This window comes from Dipodomys spectabilis, unplaced genomic scaffold (assembly GCF_019054845.1).
Source record: "Dipodomys spectabilis isolate Male_0828 unplaced genomic scaffold, ASM1905484v1 ptg000023l, whole genome shotgun sequence".
Classification (NCBI taxonomy): domain Eukaryota; kingdom Metazoa; phylum Chordata; class Mammalia; order Rodentia; family Heteromyidae; genus Dipodomys; species Dipodomys spectabilis.
The window spans coordinates 4,206,058-4,224,440 of NW_024870700.1; the positions used below are offsets into that span (position 1 = coordinate 4,206,058).

The 18,383-nt window shown below is 48.6% G+C and overlaps 1 protein-coding gene across 1 annotated transcript in view; it reads right to left on the reverse strand.

The window, feature by feature from the left end:
* Window positions 1–8,716: 8,716 nt before the first annotated feature.
* Dcps (decapping enzyme, scavenger) overlaps window positions 8,717–18,383 on the reverse strand; it is a 51,023-nt gene continuing 41,356 nt past the window's right edge. Inside the window, exons 4-6 of the mRNA XM_042674921.1 lie at window positions 17,343–17,456; window positions 10,827–10,937; window positions 8,717–9,143 (exon numbers count right to left, since the gene is read on the reverse strand). Coding sequence (XP_042530855.1) covers window positions 8,877–9,143; window positions 10,827–10,937; window positions 17,343–17,456 — 492 coding nt within the window. The 3' untranslated portion in view covers window positions 8,717–8,876. The remainder of the gene's footprint in view (window positions 9,144–10,826; window positions 10,938–17,342; window positions 17,457–18,383) is intronic.

The window sequence follows — 18,383 nt, forward strand, 5'->3', positions numbered from 1 at the left end:
TAGCTGAAGTTTATGTCTTGCTAACTTTATCTCAGTGGTTCCTTTGGCCTTGTCAGCCCTACATTCATTCAACAAATATTTGCTGCACAGCATGCTCAGCTATAACTGGAACCAGAGAGGACTGGAGGTGTGGCTCAAGCGGTAGAGTGCCTGCCTTGTAAGTGGGTGGTCTCGAATTCAGTTCCTAACACCATAAAAAAAAAGCCCTGGGTTTGATTTCTCAGTACCACACAAACAGAAAAGGCTGGAAGTGGCGCTGTGGCTCAAATGATGTAGTGCTAGCCTTGAGCAAAAGAAGCTCAGAGACAGTGCCCAGGCCCTGAGTTCAAGCCCCATGACTGACAAAAACAAACAAAGAAACAAACAGAAACAGAACACAATGACTTAAGTCCTTGCATTGGACACATCAAGAGGAAATAGCTCACACCTATAATCCTAGCTACTCAGGAGGCTGAGATCTGAGAATAGCAGTTCAAAGCCGGCCCAGGCAGGAAAGTCCATGAGAATTTAGTCTCCAATAAACTTCTAAAAAGGAAGTGGAGCTGCGGCTCAAGTGGTAGAGCACTAGCTTTGAGCACTCCCAAGTTCAAGTCTTACAACTCACACACGCACATACACACAAGGAAGATACTATTTTACAGAAGGAAAACTGGCCCAGGAAGAAAAAACTAGGTGTGTCCCATAGCAGATCCAAGAATCAGCCTGGCCTCTCCACTTGCACGTGTGTGTTTCTGTGTGTCACACATGCATACGTGCACACACGCACTCTAGTGTTGAAGCTTGAACTCAAGGCCCAAGCACTCTCCCTGTTGCTCGTTGCTCTACCCTTTAAGCCACACCCCTACTTCCAACTTTTTATTGGTTAATTGGAGGTCTCCCAAAGTCTCCCAAGCAGCAGACTTTTCTACCTGGGGTTGGTTTGTAATTTGATCCTAATATATCAGCTTCCAGAGTAGCTAGGATTATAGGCCTAAACCACTGGTGCCTGGCTGGTTGAAATTTTTGATATCCAGTGTCTAAACAGGTTATAATTCTTGATAAGTGCCATGTAAACAAGAACTTTAAAAGCCAGCTCTGTTCCTAGAGACCTGAGTTCCAACCCTGCCTTCACCACTAAGTAGCTTTCGTTTTCTCACAAGAAGAAAAGAAATGGAAATAACAGAGCTGATTCAGAAAGCTGTCGTATTAAATAAAGCAATGGATGTGGACTGAAAGCATAACACACTATATATAACTGTGCTATTATTAAAGAGGTGGAATTCCTCTTTTAACTTATAAGCTATATGCAGGTTCTCACAACCCCAGCTTATCCTATATCTGGGGACCTGGTCTCTTGAAGCGAAGTGTAATTCTGATCACCTCTCTTTAGCCACAATGTGTTTATTCAGGACCTTTCCCCTCCAGCTTCTTAACTGCACAGCCAGAAGCCCAGCTCTGTGGCCTAGAAACTGTATCTTTGGTGATAGGAACGAAGCAATTGTTGCTTTCATCCCAGCACTGACCTCCAGACCCTTCCCAACTCCACTGAATCCTTTGGCCCACCTACAGTACCAGCTGCTTACCAAGAGGTAATGTGGTAGGCCAAGCACAGATTGGTTCATGGACTGTTCCTTCTTCAGGTTAGCTGTACTGAGGCTAGGCGAAGACAACCTGTAGAACAAATCTACATCCAGGCTGCTTCTAAGGAATGCCACCTCCATTCCTTTCCTGGCTCTCTTTTTAGTTCTCCTGCCTCTCCTGTGGTGGGCGTGGCAAGACCTCTGCTGGGGACACCAGAGGAGCAGCAGGTACAGAAAGGGGCCTATAGGAGGAGCAGGTGCATCCACACCTAGGAGACTCTGGCCCTGTGGCAAAACCCTGGCAGGCAATGGTGTGGATGCTTAACGAATGTGTCTCTTAGGCTTCTGGCTCCTGTCCTTCTCAAATGTGCCACGTTAACATCCTGCCCACCAGGAGGAGGGAACAGCACGATGCTGTTTGAAGAAGAAATAAACCCAATCTAACATCTCAGACGCTTTTAAAAATAGCAACTCCAGGCTGGTATTTCAGCTCCTATTTTTATCAGATTTATATGGCTGGACTATGGAGTGGAGCTGTTCCCAGGGATCTCAATAGCAAGGGACATCACTGTTGTAGTGTTAGAAACCTGCCAGAAGGCCAAGGCTAAATTGCATTCCAGCAAGTTTTTTTAGCTGGAAGAGATCCCAAGAAGTCATTTTAGGAAGCCCTGGCCTCTCTTTAGGGCTTCAACTAATTAACTACAAAAAGTCTGTGGTGCTAGTGGCTCATGCCTGTAATCCTAACTACTCAGAAAGCTGAGATCTGAAGATCACTGTTCAAAGCCACCCAGGCAGAAAAGTTCACAAGCTTATCTCCAATAAGCTACTTAAAAAAAAAAAAAAAAAAAAGCCAGAAGTGGCCCTGTGACTTAAGCGGTAGAGTGCTAGTCTTGAGCAAAAAGAAGCTCAGGGACAGCGTTCAGGCTCAGAGTTCAAGCTCCAGGACTGATTTTATTTTGTTTTTTTGGGTCTGGTCGTGGGGCCTGAACTCTGGGCCTGGGGCACTGTCCCTCAGCTCTTCAGCTCAAGGCTAGTGCTCTACCACTTAAGCCACAGCCACATTTCTGGCTTTTTTCTTTTTGCTTATGTGGTGCTGAGGAATCGAACCCAGGGCCTCATGCATGCAAGGCAAGCGTTCTAGCACTGAGCCACCTTCCCAGTCCTGGGGTCTCTTTTATATGGAGCTAATCCTATTTATGAAGGTTCTGCTGTCCATCTAATCCCTTCCCAAGGACCTCACTATCACTTTGGCTTTAGGATATTAATGTATTTGTGTATTTGTGTGTGTGTGTGTGTGTGTGTGTGTGTTTATACTCTGGGACTGGCACTGTCCCTTAGCTGCATTTTCACTCACAGCTAGTGCCCTAACACTTAAGCCACAACCTCCACTTCCATTTTTTTCTTGGGGGGGGGGGGTCCGGTCATGGGGCCTGAACTCTGGGCCTGGGCACTGTCCCTCAGCTCTTCAGCTCAAGGCTAGCGCTCTACCACTTGAGTCACAGCGCCACTTCCGGATTTTTTCTTTTTGCTTTTGTGGTGCTGAGGAATTGAACCCAGGGCCTCAGGCATGCAAGGCAAGCGCTCTACCACTGAGCCAACTTCCCAGCCCCTCCACTTCCATTTTTTTAAATTTGTTTTGTTTTCTTTTTGCTGGTTAATTGGAGATAAGAGTTTCATGGACTTTTCTGCCCAGGTTGGCTTTGCACCATGGTCCTCAGATCTCAGCCTCCTGACTAGCTAGGATATTAGCATAAGCCACTGGCACCAGGCAATATATTAATTTAAAGAGGGACATAAACACACACATTCAAGCTGTAGACAAGAATCTAATCCACAATATCTCATTTCTTTCATCCTTTTTTCGTCATTCTTACAACAGAAAAATAGCTACTATGTAGCCAGGCACTGATAGCTCATGCCTGTAATCCTACCTACTCAGTGGGCTGAGATCTGAGGGTCACAGTTCAAAGTTGGGACAAGCAGGAAAATCCATGAGGCTTACTTCCAATTAACCACCAGAGAGCTAGAAAGTGGAACTGTGGCTTACTCAAGAGGCAGCGTGCTGGGCTTGAGCACAAAAGCTCAGGGACAGTGCCTAGGACCTGAGTTTAAGCCCCAGGAATGACAAAGGAAAACACAACTAGTATTTATTAATGATACTGTTAGGTTTTTAATAAGAGGTAGCCGAGTAAGAACCACACCACACACGTGGTATTCAGGTAAGGGGCAGGTTTATTCATCGTTCTGGCTGGGATCAGGCCAAGTTGGCCCTCCACGCGGCTGAGAAAGGCCTGGGAAAGAGGTGGGAAAGGGCTGAGAAAGAGCTAGAAAAGAGAGCTTTTGGGCCTGGGCTAGGCCTTATCTAGGGTATGGGCGGAGAAAGGTTTGGCCACTTCAAATTCAGATGTGACTTAAGCGGATGCAGATGTGCCAGGTGTGCCAGTTGCCTAGGTAATGCAGGTACCGGGTGGAGACTTTGCTGCCAGGAGGGTGGAGTCTGCTCGCCATCCAGGAGCAGACCTTACAGATACTACGTCTGCAAAATCCTTTCATTTAATCCTCAAGTCTCCCTCCTGGGCTAGGCATTCTGATCACTTGGATCTCATAAGCAGTTAGGGAACTTGCTCAAGATCACACATGGTTATAGTGTACAGTCTACAATGGAATCATCAGATCACTTTGCTTCCCAGGAGGAGGAAGAACAGAATGTCATGAAGCTTACTCTTAGCCTTGTCTGCCCTATCTTTTCTTTCTTTTCTTCAGTGCAAAGTTCCAAGTGAGGGCCTTACACACACTAGGCAAGTGCTCTACCACTGAGCCCCAGCTCCAGCTAATCATGACTTCATTATAGCCTTGAGGGAAAACTGGCTAATGTTCATGATCTTTCTCTACTCATGATTGAAGCTTAGTTCTGAGACCCAGACATACTGAGCCCCAGCTTACCTAACATGTGGGCCTTTGCTTGCACTTGCCATTTGGCTAATGATAATCAAATGAAGACAAATAGTGCACGATCTCACTTATATATGGAATCTAAAGAGTGGAGCTCACAGGAACGGAGAGGAGAATGGTGGTTAGCAGGAATAGGTGGGTGTAGGCCTGGGAAATGGTCAGGAGAAAGAAGTTAGGATCTATTGTGCAACATGCTGGCTACAGTTAATAAGAATGTATTGAAGCTGGACACTCATGTCTGTAATCCCAGCTGCTCATGGGGGATGGGGGGGGGGGCGGCGGTGGCTAGGAAGGTGGCTCAGTGTAGCTACCCAGAAGGCTGAGATCTGAGGACTGTGGTTCAAAGTCATCCTGATCAGAAAAGTCCATAAGACCCCCCCCACCCCCCCTTCCCTTCCCCCCTCCCCCCCCCCACCTTTTTTTTTGTTGGTTGTGGGTCTTTAACTCAGGGCCTGGGCACTGTCCTTGAGCAAATTGCTCAAGGCTAGCACTCTTATCACTTTGAGCTAAAGCTCCGCTTGCAGTTTTTAGATGGTTAATTGGAGGTAAGACTCAAGGGCCTTTCTTGCCTGAGGCTAGCCTCAAACCACATTCCTCTGATTCTCAGATCTCAGCCTGAGTACTTAAGATTGTAGGCAAGAGCTACCAGTGGCCAGTTTCCTTGATACTCTTATCTCTAGCTAATCAGCAAAAGAAAGCTGGTAGTGAAGGCGTGGCTCAAGTGGGTAGAGCACCAACCTTGAGCAAGAAAGCTAAGCAAGAATACAAGGCCCTGATTCCAAGTACCAATGTATGTACATGTGCTTGCACGTGCGCACGCGCGCGCGCGCGCGCGCGCGCACGCGCACACACACACACACACACACACACACACACACACACACACACTGTGTTAAATACTTACCATTTGGGGGCAAAAAGAGAAAAACTAAGGAATACTAGCAGTCATGCATCCAATCGTTTTCTTTCTTTCATATCAGGCCAGGATAAAAGCCACTTGTGGATACATCAAGATTTATCTGGAAAGAGTAACATCTCACATTGTTCCAGCAGAGCAAAGGACCCATTTTCACATGAGTATACTCTCTTCAGCATGGCCACAATACCCTCTCACTGTCAGGGACCTGGTATCTTTTTTTTTTTTTTGTCAGTCTTGAACTCTGGGCCTGAGCGCTGTCCCTCAGCTCTTCAGCTCAAGGATAGTGCTCTAACACTTAAGCCATGGTGCCACTTCTGGTTTTCTAGTGGTTTATTGGAGATAAGAGTTTCACAGCTTTTCCTGCCTGGGCTGGCTTTGAACCACACGATCCTCAGATCTCAGCCTTGAGTAGCTAGGATTACAGGCATGAGCCACTAGCACCCAGCATTGTATTTACTCTTTAGGGCGGGGCATACTATGCCCTTAGCAGGAAGCTCTCTAGGGAGGCAGGATATTGGCCTCTGAAGTAACAGCATGGGCAAAGGGGAGGTTGTCACCCTACAACTCCTGATCGGGAACCAGGAGGCCAGAATTTAGCAGCTCAGCCCCTTTCTTGTATTCATGTGTTCATTGAACACTTAGTACGGGCTTGGCACTGTCCTAGATCCTTGGTAAATAGTGAACAAAGAGCAGGAAGTCTCAGCTTCCTGGAGCTGATATTTATCCCTGTAACATTGGACAAGATAGCTGGATCCTGTTCTGTGTCGATAAAATGGAATGAGTTGAAGATCCTTTAACTGAACTGTAATGTTAATTTCATTTCAACTCTTCCTTGGCAGCCACAGTGTCCCCGGTATGTTGGGCAGACAGAAATGACTAAACAAGTCCTTATCTTCAAAACTGTCAGCCAGTGGGGCAGACACACAAGCCAACAGCTCTAAGTTGGAATAAGAACTAATGTTCGTAAATCTACCTAGACAAGTCACACAGGAGAGTCTGATGGAAAGAGTTGCCCTACAAAGACACAGAAAGTGTGCTTTAGATGGGACCTCAATAGTACTGGGCAGTGGCCAACTCTGGGGACCTCTGGCATGTGGCTGGGCTGCCTGGCAGACATATCCATGGGATAAAGTATTAAGGATCATGAGATCACAATGGGTGCTGGGCTCTAGGGACAGACTGCCATCATATTCTCTGGAGGTAAAACTGGCTAGCTATAAAGGGACCCCTGCCAGGTGTCAGGCAGACGCTAATCTTAGTAATAATAATAATAATAATAAAAATGGCAAGGCCTAGAGAGGAGACCCCTCTGTACTGCTGGGAAAACAAGGTGGGGGCAGGGTACACAATCTCCGAAAGGCCCCTCCTTGCACAATGAAGATAGAATTGGCTGGCCCAAGGGGGAGCTGGGAAGCTGGGAAGCCGTCCAGGGTGCGGGTCTGTCTGCCTGGAACTACGCCCTGGGAATGTACTGGCTGCTTCTCCAGACCGGACTACAGTCCTGGCTGCTATGACCTTCTGTCAGTGAATGAGGGAGCTTTGTCTCAACTCGGCTCCCTCTGTACAGGTTTATGCGCCCAGCCATCAAATTCCTACTGTCCATTTTCTCCAGGCAAGGCACCATGAAACCACCACCACCACCACCACTGCCCGGGACACAAAGGTCAGCTCATGCTGTGAGACTGGACTGGCAGGTAGCCAATGGTGAAGGGCGGTGAGTGATGGAGCAAGTGAGGTGCTGGAGGAAAGCCTCACTCGGCGGCTTTGCAAATCTGGAGAAGATGGTGTCTGCTTGTCAGGACCCTTTGCTTTTAGAGAGGGCGGGGGTCAATTATCTCCTCTGGCACCTGGAAGGAGAAGAACTGAGACTCAGGGAGCAATCTGCATACTGGAAACTGCTCTGGGACACCTCAGGTTAGCTTGTGACCTCCAGACCTCTCACCCTCCCCGAGCAGTGGCCAATGGCCTTGCCTATAGTCTATTTGCTTTCTGTCCACTTGCTTTCTGTCTAAGAAACCATGTGTGAACGCGTTGGCAGCATGAATGGATCTGGCAGACTCAGCCTCTGAGATAGACCCACGTGCTCTGGTCAGTACCCGCCAACTCCTAGGTAGTAAAACAATCACTTGGTCACGTGTCACCTGGAGCTACTGGAGAATGCAGAAGCCCAGAGGCTTTCCAGTCACCAGCTCTGTCTACTCGCTTACTCTTCTCAAGGAGTCTCTCTCAGGGTGACCCATGCTCTCTCCAGTAGACAGGGCCAGACTGGAGTAGGGGCCAGAGCCAGGGCCACCACTTGAGAGCCTTACCTTCAAGGAAAGAAGTAGGGCTCTGAAACCAGGCCTTGGTGCCTGGGCACAATAGGAAGGGTGACAGTTACCCCTGTGCCTCATACTTTCCTTCTCTGTTACTTCTGAGTGTAACATCCTGTCTGCACAGAGCACTTCCTCAGCCCTGCCCTGACAAACAGTAAATGTCAGCCCCTCTCCGGCAGTAAGAGGACATTGTCCTCTGTTAGACTGCGCTGACATGAATGCTGTGTCCCTCCTCTGCTAGCACACTGAGATGTCACCCTCTCAGACAGGATCCTGCCAGCTCCGTAACTGGTCATTAGTCTGTCACTTCAAGGTCGCGTCACAGCCTTAGAATCTATGAACCTCACGGTTCTGACCACCCAGACACCAAGCCCATTTACAGCTTTGTACTCAGGGCAATCAGACCATTTTGCCCTTGCTGATAAAAGTTTGGAACTTGATCTGCTGCTTCATGTGAGTGTTTTGTCTTCTTGCCTAGATAATAAATTCAAGGCCAGGGACTCACTGATCAAATAAGAGAGGTAATAGCAGGCGTTTGGGACTTGCATCATCTGATTCTCATGAATACTCTCCCACTTCCAAGCATCAATCCCCAACCTCCTCAAAGAGTTTATCAACAGGGTTGACGCACACCCAGGGTGTGTGGGACTTTAGGGCTGGGGAGGGAAGGAGGAAATGACATTGAAACCTCTATAGACTATTACCAGAAAGGTTTGCATTTGGTTTTGGTGGGAGACCCCCCCCCACCAAAGAAGAGATGGGGTGGGGAAGTATGTGGTAACCGGGCAGGAGTGCCAACGGGGCAGAGAATTGATGCATGTGGAAAAACCCTTCTCAAGGGGCTGTTACTTGCCAGCTGTGGCAGCCACCCTGAGACTTTCCACCCTTCCTGCCGCCTTCCCACCAGCTCTGCCCACTTACCACCCTTACTCCCCGCCTCCCCCCTGCCTCCCCCTTTCCAGGCCAAGCCATCAGATTCTCACCAGAGAGCCCAGTACTTTTATTCTTATATAAAGAATAGCCCATACAAAATACATTTAAAAAATTCCCTTGGAGATAAAAACAAACAAACAAAAACAGCCCTATGTCAACCCCTTAACCCATGCATCTGTGCCTTTCTCCCCCCCATGCTCAGGGTTGCTGGGACTCCTGCAGGAGCGGGAGCAGGGGATCGTCGGTCCTGAGAGCAAAAGTGAGAGTGCGTCGCTGGTAGTGCGTGGGGTCACACTCCAGGTTCTCGATCACCTCGGCCAGCAAGTGAGCCCGCTCCACACCTGAGCCAGGCGCCTCGAAGCCCAAGGCGGTGAAGTGCACGTGCAGGTGGTAGTAGGAGGGCAGGTAATGCAGGTACACACGAAGGCGGTCTCCCTTCACCTGGTAGCGCTGCAGGATGGCTTCCTGATGAGGAAAGAAAGAGAGCAGCAGCTAAATGGATCATGTGTTGCCCGTGTCTCATGCCACATCCACTGCCTGGACCCTTCTCCCATGTTAACCAGGGCTAGCCTGGGAAGGCTTACAAAACCCACCAGCCCCTCCCTGCCCATTGCTTGTTTCAGATCCCTGTCTTCCACTGAAGGAGATCAACAAATAACAGATGTCAGCAGCAAAGCTGAGCCAGTCCCCTGAGCAGATGCAAGCCATGGCCTCCACCAGGGTTCTCTGATGCCAAACTGCATAAAACATGAGCTCCTTTTGGAAACCAAGGAAGTCCCAGCTCCTAAGGTCAGGTCTAGAGTCCCAAGACTGTAGGGACTGACCTTCTAATGAATGATTCACAAACAATCAAAGTTGAAGGGATTAGGAAGAAGTCTCACCCTCTTGGAATGAGGCTTAGAAACAATGGAGATGGGACTGTGCTAAGCAGAGAATGTGGGCAGGGTTGACCCAGACCTACACAGACACCTCAGCTGGCTCCTTGTGAAAGAGGAAAACATTTACTTTGGCTCTGGCTCCCTGTAACCATTCATTCTATCTTGTTCAGAGCAAAAAATCTTTTTCTGTCAACTATACCCACTAGGAGCCCCCAAGCCTGGGAATCACAAGGACACACTAGTCTCTATGGTGAGCTGATCCCTGAGGTTAGAGGGGAACAGAAAAAAAGACGAGGGCTTCTATGGATTCAGAATACACCCCAGAATCATTGGATCACGGCAACAGGGTGAGCTCAGAGCCAAGGCACCCAAAGGTTTTGTGGGCTCAGCAGGGCTGGTTGCCAAGGTGAGTCCACCCAGGCTGTAGGGGAAGGAAATGTGGGCCCAGCATCTCTGAGAGAAAGACGCTATTCAGGGCTATCAGCAGTATCCAAAGACTATTTCCTGACAGCAGTAAGTCTCCTCAAAAGGTAAAGGCGGCCTGAGGGAGGGTGCCACGGGCAGGAGGGCTTGGGAGTAAGAGACAGTTCCGAGCACAATGGCAGTGAGTTCAGACAGAGCTTTAGGTCTGATCAGAAAGGGGGCAGAGCTCCTTCCTTGTTTGGTACCCACTTTTCAGAGTAAAATGGTGGATGCTTGTAGCATGGGTTTAGAAGGGACCCTGACCAGACACTGAGGCCCACAGGCCACTTGGCTAGTTAGGGCCAAGGCAGCAGTTCGGGACACACTCAAGACTCTATTCAATCTTCTCTCATCCTTTCCTGCCCCAAAGGCTTTCAGTGCCCTTATAATTTCTTTCACTTCAATCAAGTACCCTAGAAAGCCAAGTGCTATAGAATTCAGCCTACCTTTAGTCAAGGAAACACATGAATAGAATGAAGTGCCCACAGTCCAAGAAACTTGTCTAGTAGGAGGTGAATGTTATGAGCAGGATGGGTGATCCTGGGGTGGAAAGGGCTGGGACTTGAGTTGGAGGGGCAGATGGGACTTGCAGAGAAAGGTAGGAGAGAACGAGTGTAGGACGAGGAAAGATGGCTAGAAGTAGAGCTGGAGCACTGGGCAGGAAACAAAGGACCTGGTGAGTCAACCTATGATGTTCAGAGACCCAACACTGGCGTTCAGAGAGAAGTCCATTTCCAGACAGACTCCAGGAAGGGTGAGGAAGGAAGCCCAAGAAACATGCTAGAACCTGCTTGGTGACGTAACTCACCTGCCCCTCCCGGAGGATGTTCCTGAGCATCGGAAGGTGTTCTGGGGTCAGATCCCGAAGTGATTTGATGCCCCGGCGATGGCAGAGGGCAATCAAGTATAGGTCATCTAGCTGCATGGCGGGGAGGAAAGAACGGAGGACAATGCCGATTTTAGCCAGGGCCATACCAACGTCCCCAACACCTCCCCAAATCCTTACGGTACCCAGAGCCCACTCTAACAACGGAACCAATCCCAAGGCATTTTGATGTGCCCAAGGTGAACAGGACTGCTTCAGGGACAGAACTTCGACCCATTCAGCTACAGACTACCACAAGGAGCTAGGCATGGTACTGTGTGCCTGTAATTCCAACACTGAGGAGACTGGGCTGGAGGGTAGAGTACAAAGCCAGCCTGGGCTACAAAACAAACAAAAAAGAATATCCTATATACGGCAACATCTATATACGGACAGGGTGAAGGAGGGGAGATAAGGAAGAGGTTCAAGGACAAGCCTTTCCGTCCACAAGTTCATAGTCTAATCTGTGTACATACGTAAAAGTCGAATCCATGCTTATAAGTTACTCTGCTGTAAGGAGAAATGCAATAGACTTTTTTCCTTTTTCTCTTCAGGGTTGCTGCGGGGGAAGCAGCAAGCCAGGGCCTTGTGCATGGTATGCATTTGCTCTCCCATTGAGCTGAAGCCCCCAAAACACAGTGATAAAAGCATAGGAGGAGGAAGGGAAGCTGCCAGCAAGCTGGGGGCTATCCAGGAAAGGCTTCTAGAGGAGAAAGGCCATTTACCATTTAGAGGGGACAGTGGGAGTGAACGCTCAGATGCTAGATTGGACAGGGCACAGAACAGGGAGGGCGAGCAGCTTGACCTGTCTGAAGTCAACGGCACGTGTGGGAGTGGAGGGGGGAATGTGAAGGAGGAAAAGGAAGGAGCCCTTGGCCACTCAGTAAGGAGCACCCACCACACAGTGATTAGCCCTCTTCTCTTTTCCCCTATCTCAACAGTTTCTAGACAACCCTTCCTGTAGTCCTTCCTGAAAACAGCGCCTGGCTAAAAACCTGGAGGTCACAACAGAGCAAGGAACCAGAGTCAACAAGATCTTGTGCCAGAGAGCAAATGAACTTGCCCTCTTGCGCGGAAACCCTCCCGCACCCTCCCAGCTCCCCAAACCCTAGTCTCGCTGAGTTATCATACTTACATGCCAGGCAATCAAGGCTCTTGGAAGTCAAGGTTTGGGGAAAACCTATCACTGCCCTAGTCATGCAGTTTAATCTGCAAGATTCTCCATGGAGATAATCTGGGAAGCATGAGTCACCCAGCCAAATCTGGGGGGTGGGGGGGTGGGGGGGTAGGAGGGGTGGGGAGGCAACTTCAGAAGTGAGTGTGAGATCTTCCATGTCACTGCCTGATGGATGCTCAAGTATGTCACAGTTTTTCAAGTCATAGTAGTTCTTCCCACCAGTGTTCTGAAAATCTGGGCTCAGTCCCAGAGCTTCAGTACACTCATGTCCCTGAGAAACCCCCCAGCAGAGGACAGAGTTGCACCCTTCAAGGCCTGTTCTGCTAACAAATCCCTTTTGGATTTGTGTCCAGGAAATTCACTCTCTCATTAACCACAAGTCTGAAACCAGGAAACAAAATTATTTGACTTGATGTGTGCCCATGTACTAAGTACCTTTTCTCCTGTGCTTTGTGTCACTGTCGCAAGATACCCAAATATAATAGCTGCATTTATTTCAGATGATGTCTGCAGACAAATCCCAAACATGACATTCAATCATATCTCTCTGCTCCACCAGCATGGAATGCAGTGTGGGGCCAGGTGCTGGGTGTCAGTCAGCTCAGGCTGGGTAAGGGAGGGAGAAGAAAACATTCTTTGATCGCAGATACTCAAGGCTTTCTGCAATCAGCCAAAGGGCCTCCTAGCCCATAGAAATGGCCTAGAAAAAGCGGGGTAAGGGCAGGAGAAGGTCTGAGATTGGCACCTTAGAAAGTGGTCCACCAATCACTGTTTTTGTTTTGCCAGTCCTGGAGTTTGTATTCATAGCTTGGGCTCTGTCCTTGAGCCTCTCTATACTCAGGGCTACAGCTCTACCACCTGTGCCACGGCACCACTTCTGGCTTTTTCTGTTTATATGGTCCTGAGGAATTGAACCCAGTGCTTCATGCATGCTAAGCAAGCAATCTACCATTAAGCCATATTCCCAGCCCCTCACTATCTCTTTTTAAGGCAGGATCATAAAGCAACAGCAACAAAAAAGTTCCCAGCAAGGGGTCTGGACTATTAGAGAGAGCCATCTCTTGACCTTGACCTCTGGAGTAACTCAGAAGAAAGGATAACTTGTCCAAGAACTTGACCGAAAGAACTTAGCTCACTGAACTGAAAGTGTATGTCTATGTGTACACACAGGGGTTTTTGTTGCTCTTCTTCTTCTTCTTCCTCTTCCTCTCTTCTTCCTCTTCCTCTTCCTCCTCCTCCTTCTCCTCCTCCTCCTCTTCTTCTTCTTCTTCTTTTTTTGGGTCCAGTCATGGGGCCTGAACTCTGGGCCTGGGTGCTGTCCCTCAGTTCTTCAGCTCAAGGATAGTGTTCTACGACTTGAGCCACAGCACCACTTCCGGCTTTTTTCTTTTTGCTTATATGGTGCTGAGGAATCAAACCCAGGGCCTAATGCATGCAAGGCAAGCGCTCTACCACTGAGCCACCTTCCCAGTCCTGTTCTTATTCTTATTTGCTGTAATGGTACTGAAATTTGAACTCTGGGCTTCAAGCTTGCTAGGCAGGCACTCTACCACTTAAGCCTTTCTCCCAGCCCCACAGAGAGATGTTTATATACATGATATACAAATATTAACCCTGGAGAGACAAATAAAAGAAATAACAGTGATTGTTTCTGGGAAAGGGAAGTGGAACAATGTGGGGCTAGGGAACTTATTTTTATAGCACATGCCCTGTACTATGTACGTACACACACACACATATATGTTTTAATAATCATTGATACTTTGTTTTTGTTGTTGGTTGTGGGGCTTGAACTCAGGGCCTAGGTGCTGTCCTTGAGCTTTTTTGTTCAAGTCTAGCACTCTACCACTTTGGGCCACTTCTGGTTTTCTGGTGGTTAACTGGAGATGAGTCTCACCAACTTTCCTATCTGGGCTGGCTTCAAACCACAATCTTCAGCTCTCAACCTCCTGAATAGCTAGGATTGCAGGTATGAGCCACTGGCTCATAATAACAAACAAAATAATTTTTAAAAAAAACAACATATGGATGATTTCTTAAGAGACTAAGGAAGGAAGCATGTATACTAACACACTGTATGTCCAGTACCTGGAAGCCTAAAGAAGGAGGATAGTGAGTTCCAGGCTGGCTTGGGCTACGTGGTAATATTCTGTCTCAAAAAATCCCCAACATGGGCTGAGAGTATGGCTCAGTGGTAGAGTGCTTGCCTAGCACTTATGAAGCCCTGGGTTCGATTCCTCAGTACCACATAAACAGAAAAGCCAGAAGTGACACTGTGGCTCAAGTGGTAGAGTGCTAGCTGTGAGCAAAAGAAGCTCAGGGACAGTGCCCAGGCCCTGAGTTCAGGGCCAGGACTGGCAAAAAAAAAAAAACCCACAAAAAAACAACAAAACAAAACAAAACAAACAGAGAGAGAGAGAGAGAGAAAGAGGGGGGGGAGGGAGAGAGACTAAAAAAGGGATGCCATAATCTTGGGGAAGGTGAAATCTCAAGCAACAGCAGGTACTTGATACATAGTTGTTGCATGGATGGAAAGAAGAACAAATGGTTAAATACAGGACCATGAGTGTGGAGACAATAAAGGTATACTTCCATGAGCTGGGGGTATAGCTCAGACGTCCATCAACTGCTTAGTATTTGTGCAACACTGGGTTTTGTCCCCAGCACAAAGAAAAGGAGGAGAAGCAGAGGCAGAGGAGATAAGGCAAAGAGAAGAGAAGTGACAGAGGAGAATCCAGGGTGCTCGAGAGGCTCCTCAAAGACAACGCTGGAGTCCTTGAGTCCTTGCCTTGTCTCTGGCCACGTAACAAGGAACAGAAGTTCAGATATTTTAGCCTGATTTCCTGCTAGATACTTTGCCAATTCCTAAGGGAGTGCTGAGGTCATGATATCGCAAGCCAGGGGTGTGTGCCACTGAAACAGGGCACAAATAAAGACAATCAAGGATTAAGCAAAGATTAAGGAGGACCACACTTGAGTCATCTGTGTCACTGTCAAGCAAGGTCTGACTCTTGTGCTGGCCTCGCCATCATCATTGTGGGCAAGGAGCTCCAGCCACGTGGCTGGGACCCAGAAGGGCTCCCCAAGCCTTTCTTGTCTTCAAGAGGCAGTTTGACTAACAGGCCTGGCAGATTCCTGCCAGTCCCGGGTTAAACAATCTGATGGATTTCCATTCTCAAATGTATTCAGGGATTCTGGAATGGAGATGTACAAATTCCCCCTCCACCACCTCCTTTTTTGTTTTTGTTGTTGTTGGTTGTAGGTTTGAACTCAGGGCCTGGGCGCTGTCCATGAGCTCTTTTTTCTTTTTTTTTTTTTTTGCTCAAGGCTAGCTCTCAACCACTTAGAACCTCAGTACCACTTCCGGTGTTTGAATGGTTAAGTGGAGATAAGAGTCTCCTGGGGACTTTTCTGCCCCAGGGCTGGATTCAAACCATGATCCTCAGATCTCAGCCTCTGGAGTAGCTAGGATTACAGGCGTGAGCCACCAGCGCCCAGCTCAAGTCCCTCTTTAGTATCTGCTGTGGTGTATGGACTGCAGAAGCTCCTCCCTCCTCCCCACATTCATGTCCCATGACCAGGCTTTGACCCACGATCTCTATGCACAGCATTGCCTGAAGGGAGTGGAGGCTCTGCAGATCTACGTGAGGTCCTCCACCCAGCCAATCCCAGTTATTTGTTAAGGACTGAAGGTGGCTCAGGCAAACACAAGCTACAGGATAAGAGAAGAGTGGACTCAGGTATGCCCTTAGCCTCCCTGACAATACCTGACACATGAAGAACCATCTTCTTTGATTTTCCCTGGCACTGATAAATCATCACACCATACTGAAACTTCTACTCCCTTGTAATTCCTTACGGTGCCTTGAGCCTTTTCGAGAGCACCTCTGAGCTTCTTGTGAAGAGACGAAAGATGCTTATTAGTCTGAGTATAAATCTTATCCCTCTACTTCAACCATAGGCTCTTGGCATCTTTCTGGGCAGTGGAGTGGCATGGCAGGTCTAGAAATCACTGACTCAAGACCAAACAAACTTTAGGTGACTTCAGTGTAGGATACTACAGAGCAAGATACAACTGAGAAAGCAAGAGGGAAGGCAGCCACAGAGGAGATGCCAGGGCCAGAGCACCAGAACATGTCTGCAGGAGTCCTAGGATGGGTGAGGGCACATCAATGGTAGAATTTGGAGCCCCTTGGCTCCAAATTAGATTGAGAGTATAATGCAGGAGAGAGGCCACTGCCTACTTTGAATTCTGTGTTGGCCTTCCTGCCCCTTCCCCAGCCCCAACTTGTGACAGGAGCTCAGCAACACAGTGGTTCTGCTTCTTTCTGATCCCATCAGAATACATTTCTGATCCCATTAGAGTATCTCTTAGGGCATTAAAGAGATGACTGTAACCTGGACACTGGTGGCTCACACCTGTAATCCCAGCTCCTCAGGAGGCTGAGATTTCAAGATCATGATTTGAGTCAGCCCAGGCAGGAAACACTGGATGTAGAGCTGTGGAGTAAATGGTAGAGCACCAGCCTTGAGCCCAAATGCAAAGGGATGGTAATAAAAAAATAAAAAAAATTTTAAAATGACTGAAAATTGTAACTTTGTGGGAGGCTGGCACAGGAGAGAAGGTGCTTCTAAATCTGTTCCTTCAATGGTTTGTAGAAAGGGCTGTGTGTGAGGTTCAAGAGATAGAAAGCCTGCCAAACAAGCAGTAAAGTGTCTGCCTAGCAAGCTTGGGGCCCTTAGAATCCCTCCTCCATTAAAAAAAAAAAAAAAAGCAGAGTTCTTGGAGGCCAGGGAGCAGAGAGCTGACCTCTACCCTGTAGGGTAGAGGTCTGGGCTCCTGGAAGCCAACTCTGCAGCTCAGGCTGAGAAGGTCTCTGATTTGCTCCCATGGTTCTTGCAGGCCAATGCTTTAGAACCTGAGCCTGCCTGGATTCGTGGTGAAGGGGATGAAAATAAAACATTTCACCTTGGGACTCCAGGTGCAGCTGGCAGGAAGGTGGCAGCTCTAGCCACTTGGCTGGCTAAAGAATGGCCCACACAGTCATGGAGGCAAACACTACCTTGTGTCACCAGACCCTGAAGCTGATCCAACTGAAAGCAAAAGCAGCTGTGTCTACTAGGCATGTACTCTTGTCACCAGAGGAGAGCACAAGTCAGCCCTTGTTGAGTATAAAGAAGGCTAGCAAAGGCAGCCAGGCTTCCACTGGAGAAGGGGAGAGGGCAGGGGTGATGGTGTAAAGGTTCTCAGAGATCAGAGCCCTGTAGCATCCAGCCTTTACCTGTTGCTGGTTCCACTTGAGGTCAGGGATGAGGACAAAGCCATCAGAGGGATCTGGGTTCTCAAAAACAATCCGGTCAGCTTCTGCCTTCTTGTCAAGGATGTTATACACCCACTGGAATGAGAGAGAGAGAGATGGTTTCCAATTCAACTCACCCTAGCTGGGTCAAGCAAGCTCTCTGGCCCTTCTAGGATGACCCAGCTAATAAAAGACCACTAAGTTCAGGATCAACCATCAGGCCAACCATCCCTAATTATCTGCTGGGGAAGGAGAGTGTCAGAAGAAATTTCCCCTTCTGCCACCGTAGATAACTCTCAGCCATCACAGTCCCCACAGGAGCCTTTGTAGCTTGGCCAGGGGTAGGGGTAGAGGGCTTGGTCCTGAGGTTTTTCACCGTCTACATAACACATGCATTCTGCTGTGAAAGTTACTCATAAGCCTGCTCTGCACTGACTTCACCCCACACGAGTCCCTCTATTGCCCACACGTGCTGAAAGCCATGTGCACGCAGACGTAGCTTGGGTTTTCTGGCCCTCAGGCTACCTGCTGACCAGCTTGACCTGCCAGGATGTGACTTTACAGCCCATGTGTAAAAGCCCAGGTTGCAGGGAGGTCAGACTAAGAATTCTGCAAGGCTGTTTCCTTTGGCTCTTCTCCATTTACCCCTAGCTCTGGGAGCCCCCTGTACCCATGAATACCCCATATCCCAAAGAGAAACTGCTCACAAACAAGGGAGGGCACATTCTGTGGTCCCTTCCTACTCAAGAGTCGCAGGGATTTCTAAGTTCACTGATGGGAGAGGGGAAATCCCTGATGGAGAAGCCAGGGAACTGACATAACCAGATGGTCATGGTCTACTCCTTAAAGAACTAGCACAGGCAGCACCCCCCCATGGCCAAGGATAGGCAGCTGGCCTAGGGTCTTCACACAGTATACCCTAGCCTGTACAGTGAGCACCCTGTACCCACCCTTGGCTCCCAGCTGGGATGGGGGCAGGGAGTAGAGGACACCTGAGCTTCCAGATCTCCTGTAATTACTTCA